Source organism: Rhincodon typus, chromosome 1 (assembly GCF_021869965.1).
Source record: "Rhincodon typus isolate 14 chromosome 1, sRhiTyp1.1, whole genome shotgun sequence".
NCBI classification, from domain to species: domain Eukaryota; kingdom Metazoa; phylum Chordata; class Chondrichthyes; order Orectolobiformes; family Rhincodontidae; genus Rhincodon; species Rhincodon typus.
This window is the reverse complement of record NC_063332.1, coordinates 95619444-95644106: the sequence shown is the minus strand read 5'-3', so window position 1 is coordinate 95644106 and position 24663 is coordinate 95619444. Positions and strand designations below refer to the sequence as shown.

Here is a 24663-nt window from a genome sequence, read left to right as displayed (position 1 = left end):
CAGGTTACTGAGAGAGGCAAGAGAGGAGATTGCTGGGGTCTTGACCTAGATCTTTGTATCCTCATTAGCCACTGGAGGGGTCCCGGAGGACTGGTGACTAGCTAATGTTGTTCCTCTATTCAAGAAGGGAAAAGGGAACAGTCCAGGAAACTATAGATCAGCGAGTCTCACACCACTGTTTGGGAAGCTATTGGAGAGGATTCTTAGGGATAGGATTTGCATGCATTTGGCAAAACATGCCCGAATTAGGGACAGTCAGCATGGCCTTGTGTGGGACAGAGATGACTAAGGTGATCTATGAGGGTAGAGTAGTGGATGTTGTCTACATGGATTTTAGTCAGGCTTTCAACAAGGTTCCTCATGGTAGGCTCATGCGGAAGATTAAGATGCATGGGATCCATGGTGACTTGGCCATGTGGATTCAGAATTGGCTTGCCCATAGAACGCAGAGGGTAGTGGTGGAAGGGTGTTTTTCAGGCTGGAGGTCCCTGACTAGTGGTGTTCCGCATGGATCTCTACTGGGGCCTCTGCTGTTTGTGATAAATTTTTAATGACTTTGATGAAAATGCAGATGTGAGGGGCAATTTTTTTTAAACACAGAGAGTGGTAGGAGTGTGGAACGCGCTACTAGGGGTAGTGGTGGAGGCAGGTATGCTAGAAGCATTTAAGAGGCTTTCAGATAAACACATGAATATGCAGGAAATGGAGGGATATGTCTAAGGGGAGGCAGAAGAGATTCGTTTAATCTGGCATCATGTTCAGTACAACATTGTGGGCCAAAGAGTCCATTCCTGTGCTGAACGTTTCTATGTTCTATCCACAGAGGTGGTCACACCATAAGTTAGGTGCAAGCAGACAGTTAGGGAATAGGTGACGGCCGGGCAATCGTAGGGAAGCAGGTAGGTAGTGCAGGAGACCCAAAACTTCTGCTCACTAACCAGCTTTCCGTTCTGGATATTGGTGAGGATCATGAATCAGTGGGAAAGTGCAGGAAGAATCAAGTCCATGGCTCAGCTGTACAGGAGGGAAGTAGATGAGTAAAAGGGAATATTGATAGGGATTCTTTAGTGAGAGAATAAACATGCATTTCTGCCACTATCGTTATAATTCTAGTACGGGTTGTTGCCTCCTTGATGTTAGGGTCAAGGGTGTCACAGGACAGGTGCAGGATACTTTTCTGAGGGAGGGTGAACAGCCAGAGGTCACGGATATTTTGGTACCAAGAAAGTAGTTCAGAAAGGGGTGATGTCCTGCAATCGACATTTAGGTAGCCAAGTAGAAAATTAGTAAGCGTGTCCGCAAGGTAACAACATCCGAATTATTCTCAGGACTACATGCTAGTGAGTTCCTAAATAGGAAGACAAGGCCAATAAGTATGTGGGTGGAAACATGGTGCAGTAGGGATTCCTAGAAAACTAACACTACCTCTGTGGGACATGACATTGTACAAGCTGGATGCGTTGCAGGTGAACAAGACTGCGATGGAGATCCCTGTGGAGCGTTTTTCTAGTGCTGTTAGGATGATTAACCTAATTCAGCAAGGATGTGGAAACCAGGAGAGAATATTATAAAGAGGTCCCAGGCACACAAAATGCTGGGAGAGGCATTTAGCACTAAAAATAGAGAATAATACTTTAAGATGTGGAGTTGTAGTAAAACAACTTATTGTGCATGTATGTGAATAAGATCGGGGAGATGAAGATTACCACAGCCGCATATTTGCACATGGCAATGACGGACACCTGGCTCAAGGAAGGGAGGAATTGGTTGTTTTGTATTCCTGGGTAGAAAGTGTTTAGCAAAGATAAGACAAGAGTAATGTAGGCGGGATAGTAGTATTGGTTAGAGAGAGCATTGCGGTACAGGACAAAGAGGAATTTGAAGTTGGTTCAAGGACAAAATGGTTTGGCTGGAGCAAAGGAATAAAAAGAGAAAGCAACTACATGATTTGGTGTAAACTAAAGACTATCAACAAATGGGAAGCATGGAGAGGATCAAATCTGCATTACATCTGCAGAGGTGCAAATATCATAGTGTGGTTATGCTGGGATATTACTAGCATAAGGGGCAGCAAGGGGCAGGTGTTCATAGACTGTGTTCAGGAGAATTTCCTACAGCAGTGTGTGCCAGGTCCGACACAAAAGGAGGCACTGTTCTTAAAAATGAGGAGCAAGGTACCTGGGGAGGGAATCCACTTTAGAGAGCTATCAGATGGTTGGACACAGCTCCCAACAGTTCAATCTAATGTGATTGGAGGCAGTAACCATTAACTAGCCACTAAACCCAATAACAAAAACAAAGTTGCTGCAAAAGCTCAGCAGGTCTGGCAGCATATGTGGAGGAGGAAACAGAGTTAACGTTTCGGGTCTGGTGACCCTTCCTCAGAACTCACTAAACCCAATAAACCCAAGCCGCTATCTGACACCTCCATCACCCTTTATAAATGGTAGACAGGTTCAGGGCAGAAAGTTAGGTCTTGGTCTGGTCATGGGCTGGATTTACAAACCCACCTTCCCCCACCTTTCAAACGTATCAGCTGGGGACCCATGGAATGAAAAGTAACTAACTTGGAGTAGCAAATCATTTTTGTCCCATTATGTTCAACTTGTCCTCTTGTAGATCCTGCGACCATAATTTAGTTAGTCCACAGTGAAGTTCTGAAGAATATCAAATGAGAAAAAAGCTTCCCTTTATCAAGTTACCGACATGACTGACAGCAACACATATACCATGTATTTAATTGTCGAGCTGTTTGAGAAATAGATCACAGAACTCTCGTGCAAAGCCTAACTAATTCAATGGGCAATATATTTTGCTAGCAGATTAGCAAGTACTACCTATTAGGTAACTGGAATCACAACCGAGTTCCACCACATTCATAACAAATTAGGTTACCTGTATGAAAAGCCTCGTTAGGCTTATGCAACTATCAATGTCTAAAACAACTTTATCACCATTTGTTAGTATGAACATTCATACTAACTGCTGCATTCCAATAGGCATTCAAACAGTCATTCCCAAGGACATTGATCCAAGAAAAACTGAAAGACTGCCTTATATTGCTGAGCTAACTGAAGTTCAAAGTAAACACGAACCATATTTCATTCAGACGCCACTGATCAATAGAATACAATCTAAATTACTCTGTTATGATGATGTGTTTCCAGTCACTGTACAAAAGTAAGCCAGTGCTAAAACAAAAAGCTCATATGGAACTCATCCTTTTTAATGGATTTAACTGTGTCTGTTGTTTAATGACATCACTTTAACTCTTATTTTCTGCAGATCATCGCATACATTCGAGATGGTTTTACATTTAAATGAAACCCTGTTACAGATTTAGTTAAAATGACAACTAATGGTTTACATGACAGAAAGATAGCAGGCATTGTAAGCTATGTAGATGAAAGCACTGTTACAAAGAGTTATTTATGGATTAAGTGAATTGGGTAAAACTGTAATTAATCGATTTTGAAATGGACAAGTGCAAATGGTCTTAAAAAGAAGGATCAGAGTTCTAAATGGTAAGAAGTTACAAGAGGGTAGGTCCAAATAGTCCTTAAGAGCCCATGTACATGGATCATTAAATTATCAGTAACAATACAAAAAGAATCAAAAGGTTAGAGGAAAGAAGTCTACAGAACTAGAATACATCACATTAGAAGTCCCCTCCAGTAATACAAAGTTCATGATTATTCCTAGAAAAATGTGTTTGACACCAAACATGAGGAAAGATGTATTGGCTTTGAAGGGAGCTCACCATTGATCTACTAGAATGCTACCTGGACCCCAAGATTTAATTCTGAAGATTACAGTTTAATTCATCCTTGGGATGTGAGCATCACTTTTGAAACTGATGGTGAACTACCTTCTTGAACTACTTAATGCAATCCATGAGCTGTGGGTACACAAGCATGCCATTAGGGAAGGAATTCTAAGATTTTAACCATGACGACAAAAGACTAGTGATACATTTCTAAATAGAGGTTGGACGTGACTTGGAGCAGAACTTGCAGATATTCCTGTTCTCATATGTCTGTTCTCTAATGTGATATGAGATATAGGTTTGGATATTGCTATTGAAGAAGCCCTGATGAGGTGCAATGCATCTTGTAGATGGTATAGGATGTTTTGTTTACACATTGATTTGCTTGCGTGCAGTGACTGGAAATGCATCTTGCCAGGCACAGTAGTTTAGATTGTGTTCTATTGATCAGTGGTACCTGAAAAAAATCCAGTTCATGTTTACTTTGAATATAGTCTGCTCAACAACGCAATGCAGGGGTTTGCAAGTTTTCTGAGGATACTGTTCAAATAGTTACTCAGAAGTACAGAACTTGAGTGCTACTCAAAGACACAGTTTGTCAAAGCTGATCATGCATGCATCAGGACAATTCTCCAAAAGTACCCAATGTAAGGGGTAACGACATTTGACACAATGTCACAGGAAAATGCTGATTAGTTGGCCAGTGAATTCTGACCATTAGAAGCATTGCAATGGAGAATGTACCAGTTAGAAGATGACTGACAGTTACCAGCCAAGCTTTGTCTAAAAATTAAACATTTCGTTTGGATTGATTTCTCAACCAGGACATCAAGGAAAGGAAGCTCACTTGATTGCTCCATTTCAAGGTAAACTTGAGCACTGGATGGAGCTCATTAAAACGTGACAGAATTCTAATGTGCAACAATGGATTCAAATATAGCAGACCCATGATCTACAAATTTGAAATATGCAAAGGGTAGGAGGTTAGGTGTCATTCCATTGAAAGCACGTTCCTAATACAGTCCAATAAAGACGTTTGCAAAAACTGGGGCAAGCACGTGTCTCCTGGCAACACTATCCAATCCACCATACATGATGTTGTTAAATCGGATCTCAACTGCAGGAGTTGTTGAGTATGTAAGTTCAATGAAACTGATTCACACCATGATGGTGTGTCTAGATCATCATGGTATCAGCCAAAGCCATAAGCTTACTTTCACTGGTTGATATGCAGTTTAGAATTTCTACAGTTCCACATGCAATAAGATTGGCATCATTAACCACCTTTTAAATAAGACCTGAGCCATTGTTCACTGTACAAGTTTGATGCTGAAATACGGCACATCAAAACCATCCTGGAAAATGCTTCCCTGATCACAATTTCTCGTTTTACATTTTGCAAACTCAGGAGCTGACCTAAGACTACCATGTTCACTCCTGAAACTGCCCAGTCTACCTCAGATTACTCTGGAACAGCAAGGTATCTCAGAAGTTTGAGGAACAGGTAAAGCTAGCTTTTCTTTCACACTGATAAGAAGCAGTAGCAACAGGAATGGTGTTCACCAATTATAGCGTTCTGACATCTAGTTAAAAAGCCTTCTGACCCTCAAATGAGGAATGTAGTATACATTTTGGTGCCAGTGTAACGATAGGTACTTAGGCCATGTGTCCCAAAGTTTGGAGAATCATATCAAACAAAATATCCTTTTGACTTTTACAACAAGCAAGGCACTGGACATAACCAACTACCTGTGTTTGCAGAACTCAAAAGTGTCCATCATTAGCTGTGATTCTGTGATTAGACAGAATTTGCTGAATAATCCCAAAAGGTGTTAAAAATTACACTAACAACCAATTTACAATCAGTCAGGATTGCAAAGTAGGATACTTGAGTGTCTTGGAAACTACATTTTTCACAGGCTGAATGAATATGTAAAAAGCTGAAGATCACTGTTCTTAGAAAGCATATTCACATGCTTACTTTAAACTGACAGCAAATTTAATCCTGATTAAAATAATTTTAACCATTCTACTTCGCTAATTAAATTTTGTTTTCAAACAGTTAGCCCATTGTGATCTGCGCTCTGTACGTGACAAACAACTCCACCTTCCGGTTGCCAACCATTTTAACTCCCCCTCCCACTCCCTGGGTGACATGTCCATCCTGGGCCTCCTCCAGTGTCACAATGACACCACCCGCAACCTGGAGGAGCAGCACCTCATATTCCGCCTTGGGAGCCTACTGCCCAATGGCCTAAACATGGAATTCACCAGCTTTAAAATCTCCTCCTGGCCTCATCCCATGTCCAACCCTCCCTCTCATCCCTGCCTCCTGGACCTGACACAACCTGTCCATCTTCTCTCCCATCTATCCACCCCACCCATCCCACTGGCCAATCCCTACCACTCCCTACCTGCACTCACCTATCACCATCCCACCTACCTACCCCAGCCCCACCCCTCCTCTCTCTATTTATTTCGGAGCTCCCTTCCCCCTCCCCATTTCTGAAGAAGGGTCCCAACCTGGAACGGCAACTTTCCTGCTCCTCTGATGCTGCCTGGCCTGCTGTGTTCCTCCAGCTCCACACTATGTTGTCTCTGACTCCAGCATCTGCAGTTCTTGCTATCCCTTCCTATTAGTTGTGGCTTTTTTTTAATTCATTTGTGGGACAGAGCATTGCTGGCTGGTTAGCATTATATTGCCCTTGAGAAGGAGGTGGTAAGCTGTCTTCTTTAACCACTGCAGTCTACCTGCTGTAGATTGACCCCCAATGCCATCAGAGAGGGAATTCCAGGATTTTGATTCAGCAAGTGTGGGAATGATGACATATTTCCAAGTCAGGATTGTGAGTAGCTTGGAGGGGAACTTGCAGGTGGTGGTGTTCCCATGTATCTGTTTCCGTTGTCCTTCGAGATGGAAGTCGTGGTGTTTTTGGAATGTGCTGTCTAGTACACAATGCTGCTACTGAACATCAGTGGTAGAAGGAGTGGATGTTGTGCCAATCAAATTGGCAGCTTTGTCATTAATGATGTCAAACTTCTTGAGTGTTGTTGGAGTTGTACTCATCCTGGAAAGTGGGGAGTATTCCATCACCCTCCGGACTTATGCCTTGTAATTGGTGGACATGTTTTGGGGAGTCAGTAGGTGAGTTATCTGTTGCAGTATTCCTAAGTCTCTGACCTGTTCTTGTAGCCCCTGTGTTAATGTGGCAAGTCCTGTTGAATTTCTGGTCAATGGTGACCGTAAGACGTGGATAGAGAGGTATTCAGTGATGGTAACGTCATTGAATATCAAGGGATCATGGTTAGATTGTCTCTTATTGGGGATATTCATTGCCTGACATTTGTATGGTGCGAACTTTATTTTCCATTTGTCAGCCCAAGCCTGGATATTGTTCAGATCTTGTTGCATTTGATCATGGACTGCTTCAGTATCTGAGGAGTCGCAAATGGTGTTGAACATTGTGCAATCATCTGCCATCATTCCAACTTCTCACTTCATGATGGATAGATGGTCATTGATGAAGCAGCTGAAATGGTTGGGCCTAGATCACTACCCTGAAGAACTCCTGCAGAGATGTCCAAGAGCTGAGACGACTGACTTCCAACAACCATGATCATCTTCCTACACGCCACGCATGACTCCAACCAGGGAAGAGTTTGCACCCTGATACCCATTGATTCCAGTTTTGGTAGGGGTCCTTGATGCCACAGCTCGGTCAAATGCGGCCTTGACGTCACTCTCATTTTGCATCTGGAATTCCGCTCTTTTGTCCATGTTTGAATCTTAGCTGTAATGAGGTCAGGAGCTGATTAGCTCTGGAAGATCCCAAATGGGGGCGTCACTGAGCAGGTGCTGCTTGATAGCGTTGCTGGTGACAACTTCCATCACTTTACTGATGATAACGAGAAGACCACTGGGGCACAAATCGGCTGGATTGTATTTGACCTACTTTTTTTTAAGTACAGGACATATCAGGGCAATTTTCCACATTGTCGAATAGTTGCCAGTGTTGCTGTATTAGGAGAGCTTGGCTAGGGGAGCGGCAAGTTTTAGCGCACAAGTCTTCAGTACTATTGCCAGAATGTTGTCAGGGCCCATAGCCTTTGCAGTATCCAGTGTCTCCAATCATTTCTTGATATCATGTGGAGTGAATCGAATTAGCTGAAGATTGGAATCCATTATGCTGGGGACCACTGGAAGAGGCTGAGATGGATTGTCAACTCTGCAGTTCTGGCTGAAGATCACTGTGAATCCTAATGATTTGCACTGGCGTGTTGGTGTCTTCCATCATTGAGGACGGGGATATTTGTGGAGTCTCCTCCTCCAGCGAGTTGTTTACTTGTCCACCACCATTCACAACTGGATGTGGTAGGACTGCAAAGGCTTAGATCTGATCCGTTGCTTGTGGGATCGCTGAGCTCTGGCTTATAACTTACTGCTTATACTGTTTGGCATACAGCTAGTCTTGTTTGGTAGCTTCACTAGGTCATCACCTCATTTTTAGGTATAGTGCTACTCCTGGCATGCCCTCCTACCCTCTCCATTGAATCAGGGTTGATCCCCTGGCTTGATGGAAGAGTTGAATGGTAGATAGGCCAGGCCATGAGGTTGCAGATTGCTAACTAATTCACCTAATGGGCCTCTATAGCTTCTACTGAGATATTAATAAGTATAAAATTATTTCCCACTTAATTCATTTGTTTTGTTTGTATCTACAACAAAACCGGTGTGTGCTGGAGAAACACAGCAAGCAGAATCTGTAGAGAGAAAACAGACTTAATATTTTGAGTCCAGTGATCTTCGTCAGAACTGAAAACACTTGGGAAATGGTGTTATTTGTGCTGATGATGGGAGTGGGGAGGAGTGAGTAGGACACATGGTCATGGTGCTGAGAGTGAGAAGATAGAGATAATAGCTAGATAAGGTGCTAAGAAAAAGTTGAAATGTTTGAAAATGGGTTGGTCGAGTAGCCCATACAGGACAGGACATAGAGGTGTGGAGGAAAGGTACTAGCAAGGGAGAGGGTGTTCACATTCTGAAATTGTTAAACTTAGTGTCCTGAAGGCATAAGGTACCTGGGTGGAAGATGAGGTATTGGTCCTCCAGTTTGAGTTGAGCCTCATTGGAACAGTGCTGTAGGTCTGAGACAGAAATGTTGGCATGGCAAGTTGGAGACAACTGGGAGCTCCAGGTCATTTTTATGGACAGAACATAGATGTTTTGCAAAACCATCACTGAAAAATCTGTGTTTCATCTCCCCAGTGTACAGGACAGCACAGTGCGGGCAGCAAATACAGTGGACTAGATTGAACGATATACAGGTAAATCTTCACCTGGAAGGTGTGTCTGGTGCCTCGGATAGTGAAGAGGGAGGAAGTAAATGGGCAATTGCATGGGAAAGTGCCATGAGGGTGTGGAGACATGTTGAGTGTGGAGCAGGAGTGGACCAGGGTGTCCTGGAGGGAATGGTCCCTCTGGAAGGCTGAGAAAGGAGGCGAGGGGAATGTGTGTCTGGTTGTGGCATCCCACTCGAGGCGGCAGAAATGGTGGCTTATATTGAGACTGGTATTGTAGAAAGACAGGGGTAGAAAGGGGTCTCTTTCATTATTGTGGGAAGGGAGGGAAGGGGGTGAGGACAGAAATGTGGAAAATAAGTCAGACATGCCTGAGCACCCTGTCAACCTAGGGGGCAAAGAAAATGGTGGATATCCCTGCAGAAGGTGGTATCATCAGAACACACATAGAGAGACATAGAGAATGGGATGAAATTCTTTTTGATGTTTTCTTACCTATTTCACAAAAAACAAATTAAACGCATGATAAATGTCAAATGTCTTGCTGCAATTTTCACGAAAATTACCGTAAATTATGCATGTAGAGGGTGTTGTTGTGGAATGTTTAATGTGGTTAATCAAGTGGGATGCTTTGTCTTAGACATGTAGAGCTTCTTTAGTATTGTTGGAGCAATATTCATCCAGGCAAGTATACAGTATGCTATTAGATTTCAGTTTGAGCTTTATAAATGGCAGGAAGGCTTTGGAGTCAGGGTTAAATTACCTGATGCAAAATATTCAGTGACAAGCTGTTCTTTTCCTCAAAGTGTGCTGGTTCAATTAGTTTTCTGATCACTAGTAATCCAAGGATGTTGACAACTGGAGAGATATGGTGATAGTAAACACTACTGAATGTCAATGGGAGGTGGATCGACTCTTCATTCAGTATGGACTTTGTGAGGCAATTATGTTGTAAATAATTAAGGCTATGGGCCAAGTGCTGATAAAACTGGATTAAAATAGTTAGAACATAGATCATAGAACTGTCCAACACAATACAGTTCCTTTCAGTTGTTTCAGCGGCGCGAGTCCGGGAGAAAGTGCGAGGGCAGCCTAGTAAGGTAAGTTTCCAACCAATAAATTTGGGAGTTAACTAATACCCAAGACACTACATGCATAGTGTCTCCCACCCTTCCACCTCCTCTAACCTAATAATAACGACTAAGTGTGGTGAGCAGGTAAGCGATTTGCCTTTTTTCCCTCATCTCTTTGTTATCTTTCGGGGTGGTCACCGAGACGCCAAATCCTCTGGGAGCGGGTCGGAAGGCAAAGCCGGAGTCTGAGTATATAATGGAGTAAACTTACTGATGCAGAGAACACTGCGAAACTAAACAAAAACTAATTAATTTTAAATAATTAACTAAGTAGAGATGGCAGGCCAGGTGATGTGTTGTAGCTGTATGATGTGGGAGCTAGCTGATCCCATTGAGAACGGCAGTGACCACATCTGCAGCAAGTGTTGGCTGCTTGAGGAGCTCCGGCTCAAAATTGATGAGCTGGAATCCGAACTCCAAACACTGCGGCACATCCGGGAGGGGGAGAAATACCTGGAGGCAGTCACACCTAGTAGATTAACTAATGTTAATTCGATCGGCGGGCAGGGACAGCAGTGTGTGACTGCGAGTGAGGCAGGTAGAGGGACCCTGCAGACAGGAATACAGGAGCCACAGCCCTTGACATTGTCCCACAGGTATCAGGCACTTGCTCCCTGCATGGATGAGGAACAGGGCTGCAGGAAGGATGAGTCAACTGACCATGGCACCATGGTCCAGGAGGCCATTCAAGAGGGGGGGGGGGGAGGAAAAAAAGCGGATGGTAGTTGTAGGGGATTCCATCATCAGGGGGATAGACAGTATCATTTGTGAGCAGGATAGAGAATCCTGCATGGTGTGTTGCCTGCCCGGTGCCTGGGTGTGAGACATCTCTGACCGGCTTGAGAGGATACTAGAGAGGGAGGGGGAGGATCCAGTTGTTGTGGTCCACGTAGGTACCAACATAGGCAGGACTAGGAAAAAAGACCTGTTTCGGGATTATGAAAAGCTAGGAACAAAATTAAAAAACAGGTCTTCAAGGGTCATAATCTCTGGATTGCTGCCCAAGCCACGTGCAAACTGGCATAGGGAGGCGAGGATCAGGGAAGTAAACACGTGGCTAAAAGAGTGGTGTGGGAAAGAGGGTTTCCTTTTCATGGGGCACTGTCTTCAGTTCTGGGACAGAAGGGATCTATACCGCTGGGATGGACTCCACCTGAACAGGGCTGGGTCCAGTGTTCCGGCGAAAAGGGTAAATAGGGTGGTCAATAGGACTTTAAACTGGTAAGTAGTGGTGGGGGAAGGGACAAGTGAGCGTAGAGGGAGAATAACAATTAATGTAAGGCAAAGCAGCAGGTTAGCAGGTGACGAGGAAGCTTCAACTCCATTGAAAAGTCGGAAAAAAGTTAAAGGGACGGAGAACTCAACAGCTGTTAGTTATGGAGGTAATAGGACCCAAAAAGAAGGTGCAAAAACTGGCATCAGGGCACGTTATCTGAATGCTCGGAGCATTCAAAACAAGGTGGATGAGTTGATGGCGCAAATCATGGCAAATGGGTATGATTTACTGGCCATTACAGAGACATGGTTACAGGATGGTCATGACTGGGAGTTAAATATCCAGAGGTATCAAACTGTTCGGAAGGACAGACAAGAAGGTAAGGGAGGTGGTGTTGCTCTGATTTTTAAGGATGATATCAGGGCGGTAGTGAGAGATGATATAGGTTCTACTGAACAAAACGTTCAATCCATTTGGGTGGAAATTACGAATAGCAAGGAGAAGAAGTCACTGATAGGTGTGGTCTATAGGCCACCAAATAATGACATCGTGGTGGGGGCGGGCAATAAACATAGAAATAGCTAATGCATGTAAAAATGGTACAGCAATTATCGTGTGGGATTTTAATCTACATATCGATTGGTCAAACCAGGTCGGTCATGGCAGCCTTGAAGAGGGGTTCATAGAATGCATCCGCGATAATTTCCTTGAACAATATGTAATGGAACCTACGAGGGAGCAAGCTATCCTAGATCTAATCCTATGTAATGAGACAGGAATAATTAATGATCTCACAGTTAGGGATCCTCTTGGAAGAAGCGATCACAGTATGGTCGAATTTAAAATACGGATGGAGCGCGAGAAGGTTAAATCCAGTACCTATGTCCTGCGCTTAAACAAAGGAGGCTATGAAGGAATGAGGGAGGAGTTAGCTAAGGTAGAATGGGAGCAAAAACTTTATGGTGGGTCAACTGAGGAACAGTGGAGGACTTTCAAAACGATTTTTCACAGTGTTCAGCAGAAGTATATTCCAGTGATAAGGAAGAACTGTAGGAAAAGACAGAGCCAGCCATGGATGTCTAAGGAAATAAAGGAAAGTATCAGATTGAAAAAAAAAACCCATACAAAAAACCAAAGAGTAGTGGGAAACTAGTAGACTGGGAAATCTTTAAAGGCCAACAGAAAGCCACAAAAAATGTTATAAAGAAAAGTAAGATAGATTATGAGAGTAAACTAGCTCAGAATATAAAAACAGGCAGCAAAAGTTTCTATAAATATGTAAATCATAAAAGAGTGGCGAAGGTAAACATTGGTCCTTTAGAAAATGAGAAGGCCAATTTAATAACTGGGAATGAGGAAATAGCCGAGACATTAAACAGTTATTTCATGTCGGTCTTCACAGTGGAAGACACAAATAACATGCCAAAAACAAATGGCAAGAAGGTTATAGCAGGTGAGGACCTAGAAACTATCATTATCACTAAGGAGGCAGTGCTGGGCAAGCTAATGGGGCTAAAGATAGACAAGTCTCCTGGCCACGATGAAATGCATCCCAGGGTACTAAAAGAGGTGATGGGGGAAATAACAAATGCACTAGTAATTATTTACCAAAATTCACTGGACTCTGGGGTGGTTCCCGCAGATTGGAAAACAGACAATGTGACGCCACTGTTTAAGAAAGGAAGTAGACAAAATCCAGGTAACTATAGGCCAGTTGGCTTAACTTCTGTAGTGGGGAAAATGCTTGAATCTATCATTAAGGAAGAAATAGCAAGACATCTGGATATAAGTTGTCCCATTGGGAACACCCAGCATGGGTTCATGAAGGGTAGGTCATGTTTAACTAATTTGGTGGAATTCTTTGAGGACATTACTTGCATGGTGGACAATCGGGAACCTGTGGATGTGGTGTATCTGGATTTCCAGAAGGCATTTGACAAGGTGCCATACCAAAGGCTGCTACATAAGATAAAGGTGCACGGTATTACAGGTAATGTATTGACATGGATAGAGGATTGGTTGACCAGTAGAAAGCAAACAGTAGGGGTAAATGGGTATTTTTCTGGTTAGCGGTCAGTGGCTAGTGGTGTGCCTCAGGGATCAGTGTTGGGACCGCAATTGTTTACAATTTACATCGATGATTTGGAGTTGGGGACTAAGTGTGGTGTGTCAAAATTTGCAGATGACACGAAGGTGAGTAGTAGAGCAAAGTGTGCAGAAGACACTGAAAGTCTGCAGAGGGATATAGATTGTCTCAGTGAGTGGGCAAAGGTCTGGCAGATGGAGTACAATGTTGATAAGTGTGAGGTCATCCATTTTGGTAGGAATAACAGCAAAATGGACTATGTTTTAAATGGTAAAAAATTGCAGCACGCTGCTGTGCAGAGCGACTTGGGTGTCCTTGTGCATGAATCGCTAAAAGTAGGATTGCAGGTGCAGCAGGTAATTAAAAAGGCAAATGGAATTTTGTCTGCCATTGCTAGAGGGATGGAGTTTAAAAACAGGGAGGCTATGCTGCAGCTGTATAGGGTCCTGGTGAGGCCACACCTGGAGTACTGTGTGCAGTTTTGGTCTCCTTACTTGAGAAGGGATATACTAGCACTGGAGGGGGTGCAGAGGAGATTCACTCAGTTGATTCCAGAGTTGAGAGGGTTGGATTATGAGGAGAGACTGAGTAGACTGGGATTATACTCATTGGAATTCAGAAGATTGAGGGGAGATCTTATAGAAACATATAAGATTACGAAGGGAATAGACGTGGTGGAGGCAGGGAGGTTGTTTCCGCTAGCAGGTGAAACTAGGACTAGAGGGCATCGCCTCAAAATAAAGGGAAGCAGATGTAGGACTGAGGTCAGGAGGAACTTCTTCACCCAAAGGGTTGTGAATCTGTGGAATTCCCTGCCCAGTGAAGCGGTTGAAGCTACCTCGCTGAATGTGTTTAAGGCAAGGGTAGATAAATTTTTGAACAGTAAAGGAATTAAGGGTTATGGTGAGTGGGCGGGTAAGTGGAGCTGAGTCTCAAAAAGATCAGCCATGATCTTATTAAATGGCGGGCAGGCTCGAGGGGCCGGATGGCCCTACTCCTGCTCCTATTTCTTATGTACAGGCCCTTTGGCCCATGATGTTGTGCCGAACTTTTACCCTAAACCTAAGGTCTATCTAACCTCCACCCCTACCTTACACTAACATCCATATGCCTATCTAATAGCCGCTTAAATGCCCCTAATGAGGCCGACTCCACTACCCTCTCCGGCAATGCATTCCACGCCCCTCCCACTCTGAGTAAAGAACCTACCTCTGACGTCTCCCCGATATCTACCTCCAATCACTTTAAAACTATGCCCCCTCGTAGTACTACTTCCACCCTAGGAAATAGTCTCTGGCTGTCTACTCTATCTATACCTCTAATCATTTTGTACACCTCTATCAAGTCACCTCTCATCCTTCGTCGTTCTAAAGAGAAAAGCCCTGGCTCTCTCAACTTTTCCTCGTAAGACCTTCCCTCCATTCCAGGCAACATCCTGATAAATCTCCTCTGCACCTTTTCCAACGTTTCCATACCTTTCTTGTAATGAGGCGACCAGAACTGGACATAATACTCCAGATGTGGCCAAACCAGGCTTTTATATCGCTGGAGCATAACTTCACGGCTCTTGAACTCAACCCCTCTATTAATGAAAGCTAACACACCATACGCCTTCTTAACAACTCTATCCACCTGGGTGGCAGCTTTCAGGGAACTGTGGACATGAACCCTGAGATCCCCTGCTCCTTCACACTGCCAAGAATATTTTAGTTAACCCTGTATTCTGCTTTCAAATTTGTCCTTCCAAAATGAATCATCTCACACTTTTCAGGGTTAAACTCCATCTGCCACTTCTCAGCCCAGCTCTGCATCTTATCAATGTCCCTTTGTAACCTAGAACAGCCCTCTGCACTATCCACAACTCGACCCACCTTCGTATCATCCGCAAACTTACTACCTGCCACTCCTTCATCCAAATCATTTACAAAAATCACAAACAGAAGAGGACCCAGAACAGATCCTTGTGGATCCAGTTAGGTCCTTGTTTTTGACTAGCGCAGACTAAATAGGATGAAGGGCATTTTTCTGTGCCATAGACCTGTAAGACTCCATGAAAATGACTCTATAATCAGTTATAAACTACCTTCAGCTGCTTCAACATTGATCTTCTCTTCCTCCTTCCAATATACAGCCAAAATTAGGGATGTTCGCTGATGATTGTACAATGTTCAATGCCATCTGCAGCACCTCAGATACTGAAACAATCCATTTCAATACACAAAACCCCGACAGCATCCAGGCTTTGACTGACCAGTGGAAAGTAACAGCTGTGCCACGCAAGTGCCTGGCAATGACCATTTCCAACAAGAGAGAATCTAACTATCGGCCGTAACATTCATCTATGATATTACTTTCGCCGAGTTGCCACAATTAATATCTTAGAAGTTGCCACTGACCAGAAGCTAAACTGGACTAGCGATATAAAGACAGTGGTTACAAATGCAGGTCAGAGGCTTGGATTGCTACAGAGAGTAACTCTTCTCTGAGTCCTCAAAGCGTCTCCACCACCGACAAGGCTCAAATCAGTAGAATGATGGAATTCTTCCCTTTTGGCTGGCAACAGTTTGAAACACTCTACCACAAACAATAGTTAATACTGGGTCAATTGTGAATTTTACAGTAGTCATTGCTAATATATTTAGTTAAGGTAAAACCAAGAAATATAAAATAAAAGGTAGGGTGCTTAGAATTAAGCTGTGGAGAAGCATGAGCACAGATGTCAAATTGCTTACTTTTGTTTTTATGGTCCTGTCTCCAGTTCTCTTCTCTTTAAATCGAGTATGTTTAAATTATACCATGTCCCACAGTGGCTGAGGTTACCAAGAAGGACCCTCCTTCTCAACCTCTCCCCTCGCCTGAGATTTGGTGACCGTCAGGTTAAATCACCACCAGTCATCCTTCTCTAATGACAGCGCACAACCCTGTGGTCTGGTAAGACTATGGTGACTTTAACTTTACATAGGCATAGTCAATGAAAATACAACAGAGGTTGTCAATCTTGTTCAAACAGCAACAATATCTGATCAGATGAGATTTAGGTTAAAATGGTCAAACAAATTGGAAAAGACTTTTACTCAGCAATCTGCCATTCTATACTTGGCTCAGAAGTGTTTTACATATGTATTTGTGCGTTAACTCCAATCTATTCACCAGACAAAATTTTTACTTTCATAAACATATTAAAAACATTTGGAGGCAGAAATGGTTAAATGTCAAGTTGAAGCATGTTTAAATACTAATCACAAAACTCACCTCTTTGTATTTCTCTGCAAATCTATCAAACTTTTCAATCATTTCAGCCACAAAGATGACATCCATCTTATCAGAAAAATTTGCAGCTTCCACGGTGTAAGCCAGAAGTTGCCGTGCTGTTGCCACAGCATTTGTCAGATTCAAAGGCATCTGTTTATTCAAAATTGAAAAGGTGATAGTACTCCTGGTAGACACAGTAGCAGAAAGTTTATCGTAACAGCTAGCTGAGATAAACAATAAATTATCTGGGATAAACAATTCATGAAAATTTTGTACGAATCCACAGATGTCACCCTTAACATACAATCCCCTAAACACTGATGTGTTTTGTAAACAACAACAAACCTATCAAGAAGAAAAGTTTCAAGATTTCATTGCACCTTATCTCACAGATTTATTGTGAATTGTAAAAATAAGCTCTTGTATTTATTAAGTCTTACTATCCTGCCAGGATTTTTTTTTAAACTTGGTCTACATGCTGAATTGCTGTAGTGACTGTTGAGCAAAATAAGATCACTGCCATTCTTGCACAAATCAATGAAATGAATGTCTGGTAATATTTGGTTGTGTACGTAAGTCACAGAATCTCAGAAGGAGGAGGCCATTCAGCCCATTGTGTCTACATCTGCTCTTCAAATGGTTATCATTACCTAGTGCCAATTTCATGCTTTCTCCCCAGATTGGATGATTATTTCTATCCAAATAATCATCCAATACATTAGAGTGTGTCAATTGAACCTCCTCAACCACTTTTCCAGGCAGTGAACCAAATATCCTAATCATGCTATGTGAAAAAGATGTTTCTCACGTCACTTTTGCTTATTTTGCAAATTGTTTTAACTCGGTGTCCTCTGGTTCTTGATCCTTTTATGAGAAGGGACAGTTTCTCTCTATCTACTCCATCAAGCTAGCTCATGATTTTGGAAACCTCTATCAGACCTCCTCCTAGCCTTTTACTCTCCAAGAAGAGCAGTCCTCAACTTCTTAATCGATCATCATTACTAAGATTTTGCATTCCCGGAACCATTTACTTCTATGTGCTGTCTAATGCGTTTATATCCTTCCTATAATGTGGTGTCCAATACAGTACACCGTACCCCATCTGAAGTCTAACAAGTAGCCTTTACAAGTTCAACCTCCTTGCTCAAAGTCCTGGAGTAGTAGCTAAAACTAGAACATTTGAAAGAAGAGATAAGAATTACAACAGGATAAATAATGTGCAATGGTAAGCGAAGCTTAGCTATGAAGTTTACACAAACGTTTATTTGCATCATGTGCAGTGCTGTATCCCTACAAGTAAATGATACGATCCCACTTATTTTTAAGAATTAATTTAATTTATAAACTTCAGTTTGCATAAATCTACAGCAAGAGATAGTTTTTCAAATATACAAGTCAGTGTGTACCTGGTTAAACATGTAAAGCACGCGTGTAACATCATTTGCATACTGACAGCGAGAATAATTGTCATCAGACCAAAATCCTCCTCTGTCACACTTGCGCCAAGCCTTCTTTTCATCCTGTGCACCGCCAGGGTATATGCCAGTGCCAGCAGAATAACGGGTACAGAGCAGATAGGCAGTGATACCAGCCAATGTACGAGGCCACCTGTATGTAGAAAATTATCCCAATCTATTATCCTCAAGTGGAAATGAATGTTTAGTTTTCACACCAGGTTTTGAAAAGCTAAAACTAAGACACAGTTGAAATTTTGTTGACTATACTCACCTATCCAACTCATAATGAAGAACACTATAGCAGGGCTAAATTAAATCCCACCCAGATTGACAGAATTGTTACAGTGTAGAAGTAGGCCACCTGGCCCATTGTGTCTGCGCTGGCTTCCTGGGCATTTTGGCTTTGTGTCAATATATTCTGCTTTTTCCCCATAAGCCTACACATTGCTTCTATTTAAGTATCATCTAACGATGTCTTGAATTGCCTCAATCGAACCTGCCTCCACCAGTCTTCTAGACAGTGAATTCCATGCCGTAGCTATTTGTTGTGTGAATAAACTTCTTCTCACCTTACATTTGGTTCTTTTGCAAAATGCATTGAAATGATACCATTTGGTTCTAGACCCTTTTACAACAGGAACAGTTTCTCCTTGTCTACACTATCCAGGCCTCCCTTGATTTTGAAAACTTTTATTAGATCTTCTCTTAGCCTTCTTCTCTTCAAGGAAAATAGTTAAAACTTCTCCAACTGTTCCTCATAAATGAAGTTTATTATTCCCTGAACCTGATTCTGCATTTTCATGAATCTTTGGGAATTCACATCCTTGTAAAAATGTGGCATCCAGAAGATACACAATACTCCAGCTGAAATCTCTAACTAGTCTCCTATACAGGTTCAGTAATGACCTCCCTATTCTTGTCACTAAACCGCTCTGATGAAGGCTACAGTATAGTCTGCTTGAATAGCTCTACCTGTCCTGCTACCTTTAATGACTAATGCACATGTACACCAAGGTTTCTCTGCTTTGCCACACCCTTTACAATAGTTCCATGTGTTTTATACTGTATGTCTATATTCTTTGGACCAAAATGTATCACTTCACACTTCCACACATTAAATTTCATCTGTCACATATCTGCCCACTCCACCAACTTGTTAATAACCTTTTCAAACATACAGATTCAGGGCAGTAGTAGACCATTCAGTCCCATGAACCTGCTCCCCCGTTCAATAAGATCCTGGCTGATCTGAATGACCTCAAATCTACATTCATGCCTATCCCGATAACCTTTCACTCCCTTGCTCAACAAGAATCCATCTAGCTCTGCCTTAAAAATACTCAAGGACTCTGCCTCCACCACCTGTACTGGGAGTTCCAAGGACTCATCATGCTTTGAGAGAAAAAGAAATTAATCTGAACTCTGTTTTAAAGGGGTGACCCACTGATATTTAATTATCAACCCTCAGTTCCGCATCCTACCTCAAAAGGCAACATTCTTTCCACATTTACTATGTCAAGAACACGCTGGATTCTATATATGTATTGCAATCGTCACCTTTTACTTTTCTAGACTCCAGTGAATACAAGCCTAGTCCAATTTTTCATCATAAATCTATCCTCTCATTCCAGGTATTAGTCTGGGGAACGGTCCCCAAAATGTCTCCGCTGCATTGTGTCCTTCCTTAAATAAGGTGACCAAGACTATGCATAGTTCTCCAGTGCATAACTGAAGCAAATCTCTCTAATTTTGTATTCAATTCCCTTCATGATAAATTATAACATTCTATTAGATCTCCTAATTACTTACTGCACCTACATAGCAGTCTGCTGCAGTTCCAGCACGAGGACATTACAGATCTGGCTGCATCTCATAGCTCAGCAAACTTTCACCATTCAGATCATACATGTCTTTTGTTTCATCCTTCCTGCCAAAATGGGCAATTTGACATTTTCCCCTACGATACACCATTTGCCCACTCACTTAACCCATCTATGTCTTTTTGTACACACTGTGGACAGAAATTAGAATTAATGTTTACTGAACCTGAAACATTGACTCTGATTTCCCTCCACAGATGCTACCAGGCATGCTGAGATTTTCCAACGATTTCTGTTTTGCAACATCTGCAGTTCTTTAGTTATTTTTCACATCTTTTTGTAGCCTCCATTTGTCCTATTTGCAATCTCATTTCCTACCTATGTTTGTGTGGTCAACAAATTCAACAACCATACCTTGCGTCTCTTCATCCAAATCATTTTAATAAATTCTAAACAATTAAAGGTACCATCACGAATCCCTGTGGCATCCTAAAAAAGACCCATCTGTGCCTACTCCTTTTCGAAGTTCTACACTGTACTCACGTTTTATGTGCAACAAAATAAGCACCATGTGCCCTATGGTTACCTATATGGGTAAGAAGTCCTAAATGCCGCACAAAAAGTACTGAACATGGGAAATGTTTAATTCGCATTGTTCAATTCCTGAAACAGAGTATTTACATATGTAAAACAATGGCAACGGTTAAAATGTGGAATTACTATTTTGCCCAATATCATACAAAATTACAGCTTCCTGGTTTAACAGTCTTGCCAGAGTAATTATCAGTTCCACCAGGTGACTGACAAGATATGTATCAAGAACAAAATATCTCATTCAGCCCAAAAGGCAGATCCTTTTCTTACAATGTGTCTTGTGATATTGTATAGTTATATAATGTGCTATCTGGGAGAACCGAACACAGTGCAACTCCTTCAATACTGTGCTCAACAATATATTCAGGTTATATACTCAATTCCTGAAGCAGATTCCCAACTTTCTGATGAAGTTGACAATCCTACCATGTAGCTAAATTATAACAAAGTCCTTTACTGTAACCGAACAGCATTATACTGCCTCAATATCAGAGAAGTGATGCATCTTCTTTACTGCTAATATCCACGTTTAGAAATGCAGCAATTTTTAAAAATTTAAATAACCAATTAGAAGCTTCAACAAAATTGGTCTCTAAGAACATTGCTACCGAACATCTCCACATTTTTCCACAGTCTTCAAACATCAAGTGCTTAAATTCCCCAACACTCATTCTGCAACCTACCTTGCATCTCTTCACCCACATCAGTTCAATAAATTCTAAACAGCTAAGGTACTAGCACCAATCCCTTTGACACCCTGTAAAAGACCCATCTATGCCTAGTCTACTTTGAAGTTCTACAATGTACTCCTCACATTTTCTGTGCAACAAAACAAGCACCATGTGGCCTATAGTTACCTATATGGGTAAGAAGTGCCAAATGCATAAAAAAAAAACACTGAACAAGGGAAATGCTTAGCTCACCTCGATCAGCTACTGGACCATAGAATAGTTACACATTAACAAAATGGCTAAAATAAATTAAAATTGGACTAAATATTTAATAAACATCAAGTTCTCAGGATAGTTTTCAAATATACAGCATATCTCAATATCACCTTGCATTCTTCAATTCTACTATTTTAAATTTATTAATTGTAATCAGTAAAGTATGAGTTATGCTGTCAAATTATAAACACATTTTTTCTAGACATTAAGTCTCTTGAGAAAAAGGCACCACCACAGCTAAGAACACGTTGCTAATCTTTCACGAAAAAGCTTTACTTTGTGTAAGTTCACTACCTGAAATCTCCTTTGTTATTCATCACCATCTCTGGTGGGCAGTACTTTGCTGAGCTTTCCAAGACAATCACGTCAACCTGTTTAGTTCTGTTTCCCCGTTTGGTTTGGACATGGCATTCCCAACTTCCAGTGGAACTCATTTGGACATTTGAGATAGTCAGAGTACTGCATTTAGAAATAGTTACATTACCATTCAACAGAAACATAGGAATGCATACAGAGTTAGTACAAAATTTCACTTTGAAAAACAGAATGCTTCATCTTGTTGTTACCAGCTGCATCCATAGCTGCAAGATGTACCCACTACAAGCATATGATAGTCAACAACCATGAACACAATCTTGAAATGGCTTAATGCTTAGCACAATTACTCAGTAATAAATGGCATTTTTCTAAATTTGAAACTCACTGAAAATAAAAGAAACCTTTGAAGCAATGCCAAATTTGTAAGCAGCTTAACGTTCTGAGTACAAAATATACATACTGTTGAAAATCTAGTATTATGCGTTAAATGTTGAAAAAAGAACAAGTTTAACTAAAAGTGAGTTCCTCATAATTTAACTGACTTTTAAATGATATTTTCTTGGAGATATGAAATTATAAAGTAAAATTATATCTTCCATATTTATAACATCTGCTTCTGAGAAAATATCAGGAGATTTATGGAATAGTACAAAGACTGTATTAAGTATGCAAATACTAGTGTCATTTGTCATTCAACATCCTGAAATAAACAGCTGGATGGAGGAACAGAAAGACAAATAAAAGTAAACACTAAACTGACTTTCATAAAATGTATCCTTTATGAAAAGGACACAGTGTTTCAAATGTAGGAAATAATATACCATATTGACCATAATTATGGAAAGATTTGTTCTGACTCTGAATGAAGTTGCAAATTATGTAAGTTATTACCTCGCAATAAAAGAACAATTATGTAGTACATTTTTTTCAACAAAGATTCCTTGAGACTCATCAGTTTCCACTAGTTTTCCATCCTGATACCAGTGCACTTGCATGTCCTGGTCAATGTAAGAAACCATACATTGAAAAGGGAGACTGTCACCCTCAAACACCACCTGCCGATGGGAAGGGGTCAGCTGAAAGGATGGCAGCTCAAGAGGAACATCTGCAATGAAAAAGATTTTGTTGAAATTAAACTCATTTTGTAAGTATAAACAACAGTTAGCTGACAGACTATTGTAAGGATACATTCATATTAAAAAAAAGAAACAAACATCACACACAGTGTTTTACATTCCCTGGTCTGCAGGTTAGGGTCGGGTCACTGTAAGATACCACAGGTGACCTTCCTGATGCCTTTCTACATAGCTCTGGCTCTCACCTTCAAACGCTGCAACTGAACCTGATGGGAGAAGTTCAGGAGAGAGAGAGGGGCTGGAGCCTGGCAGCTCACCCTATCTCGGCTTCAGATTAGTGAGGGTAAAATGTATCTCCCACTTTCTACATTGGGAACCCCACAACATATGTCCACTCCTGGCTGTTCCTTGCGCTTATCTGATCCTGGGCTCCAGAACTTAAAAATCTGGGGATCCTTTGTAGTTTCAGTCCTGGCTACTGCCGATTCTGTCATTGCTGGGACTACAAAGCTGATGGTTGTCGGCTTAGGTGGGTCTGCTGCCCGAGTAAGGATAGGTCTCTCGTCCAGGTAATTAACACTTCCTGGCAATGTTAAATAGTTGCAGGGCTGCCGTGATCGGTAGGGGTGAGTAAACCTGGCAGAATGTGGATGCTGGGACAGTGAGTATATTTAAGGAGGAGACTGATATGTTTTTAATTAGTAACGAGTTGAAGGGTTATGGAGAGAAGGCAGGAAAATTCGAGATGAGATCAGCCACGAGCAGGCTTGAGGGGCTGAATTGCCTATTCCAGCTCCTCGTTCTTATGTTCTGTGGAGAAGGAAACAAAGTTAATGTTTCAAGTCCATGAGTCTCTCCAAAGATGATGCCAGACCTATTGAGTTTCTCTAGCACTCAGTTTTAAATTAGGCTTTGCAGAGATCTCATTTGTGACTGCTGTTCTAAGAAAATTGCATAGCTATTTCTTTTTAAACTTAGTTTCAGAAATATAATTGGTCCCATTTCTTGCTTAACATAATTAATCTCCCAACAGATTGTAGCACTACAGCATTTGCTTTATCAGATATATTATTACCAGCTCCAGTGGCTAGCGTCCAATAGCGCATGCAGGTGCAATAGGCAGTGAAGAAGACAAATGGTACGTTAGCCTTCATAGTGAGAGGACTCAAAGACAGGAGCAGAAACATCTTACTGCAAATGTACAGGGCTTTGGTGACAGCATACCTGGAACACTGTCCCAACCGGAAACGTCAACTTTCCTGCTCCTCTGATGCTGCCTGGAATACTTTGCGCAGTTATGGTCTCTTTATCTGAGGAAGGATGTTCTGACTATGAAGGGACTGCAACAAAAGTTTACCTGACTGATTCCAGGGATGGCAGGACTGACTTATGAAGAGAGAATGGATTGGTTAGGACTATACCCAGAAGAGTTTAGAAGAATGAGGAGGGATCTCATAGAAACCTGAAAAATACTAACAGGAATAGATAGAGTAAATGCAAGAAGGATGCTCCTGATGGCCAGGAAGTTCAGAACCAGGGACCTCAGCCTAAGGATACAGGGTAAGCCATTCAGGATTGAGATAAAGAGATAGCAGGAATGCAGATGCTGGAGAATCTGAGATAACAAGGTGTAGAGCTGGATGAACACAGCAGGCCAAGCAGCATCAGAGGAGCAGGAAGGCTGACGTTTCGGGCCTAGA

The 24663-nt window shown here is 41.8% G+C and overlaps 1 protein-coding gene across 2 annotated transcripts in view; it reads right to left on the bottom strand.

Moving 5' to 3' along the window:
- The window catches only part of adgra3 (adhesion G protein-coupled receptor A3), a 147055-nt gene that overhangs the window by 40251 nt on the left and 82141 nt on the right, over positions 1–24663 (bottom strand). For both annotated transcript variants that reach the window (XM_048603661.1, XM_048603655.1), the window contains exons 7-10: positions 22779–22992; positions 21864–22028; positions 18158–18359; positions 16752–16901 (exon numbers count right to left, since the gene is read on the bottom strand). In XM_048603661.1, coding sequence (XP_048459618.1) covers positions 16752–16901; positions 18158–18359; positions 21864–22028; positions 22779–22992 — 731 coding nt within the window. The remainder of the gene's footprint in view (positions 1–16751; positions 16902–18157; positions 18360–21863; positions 22029–22778; positions 22993–24663) is intronic.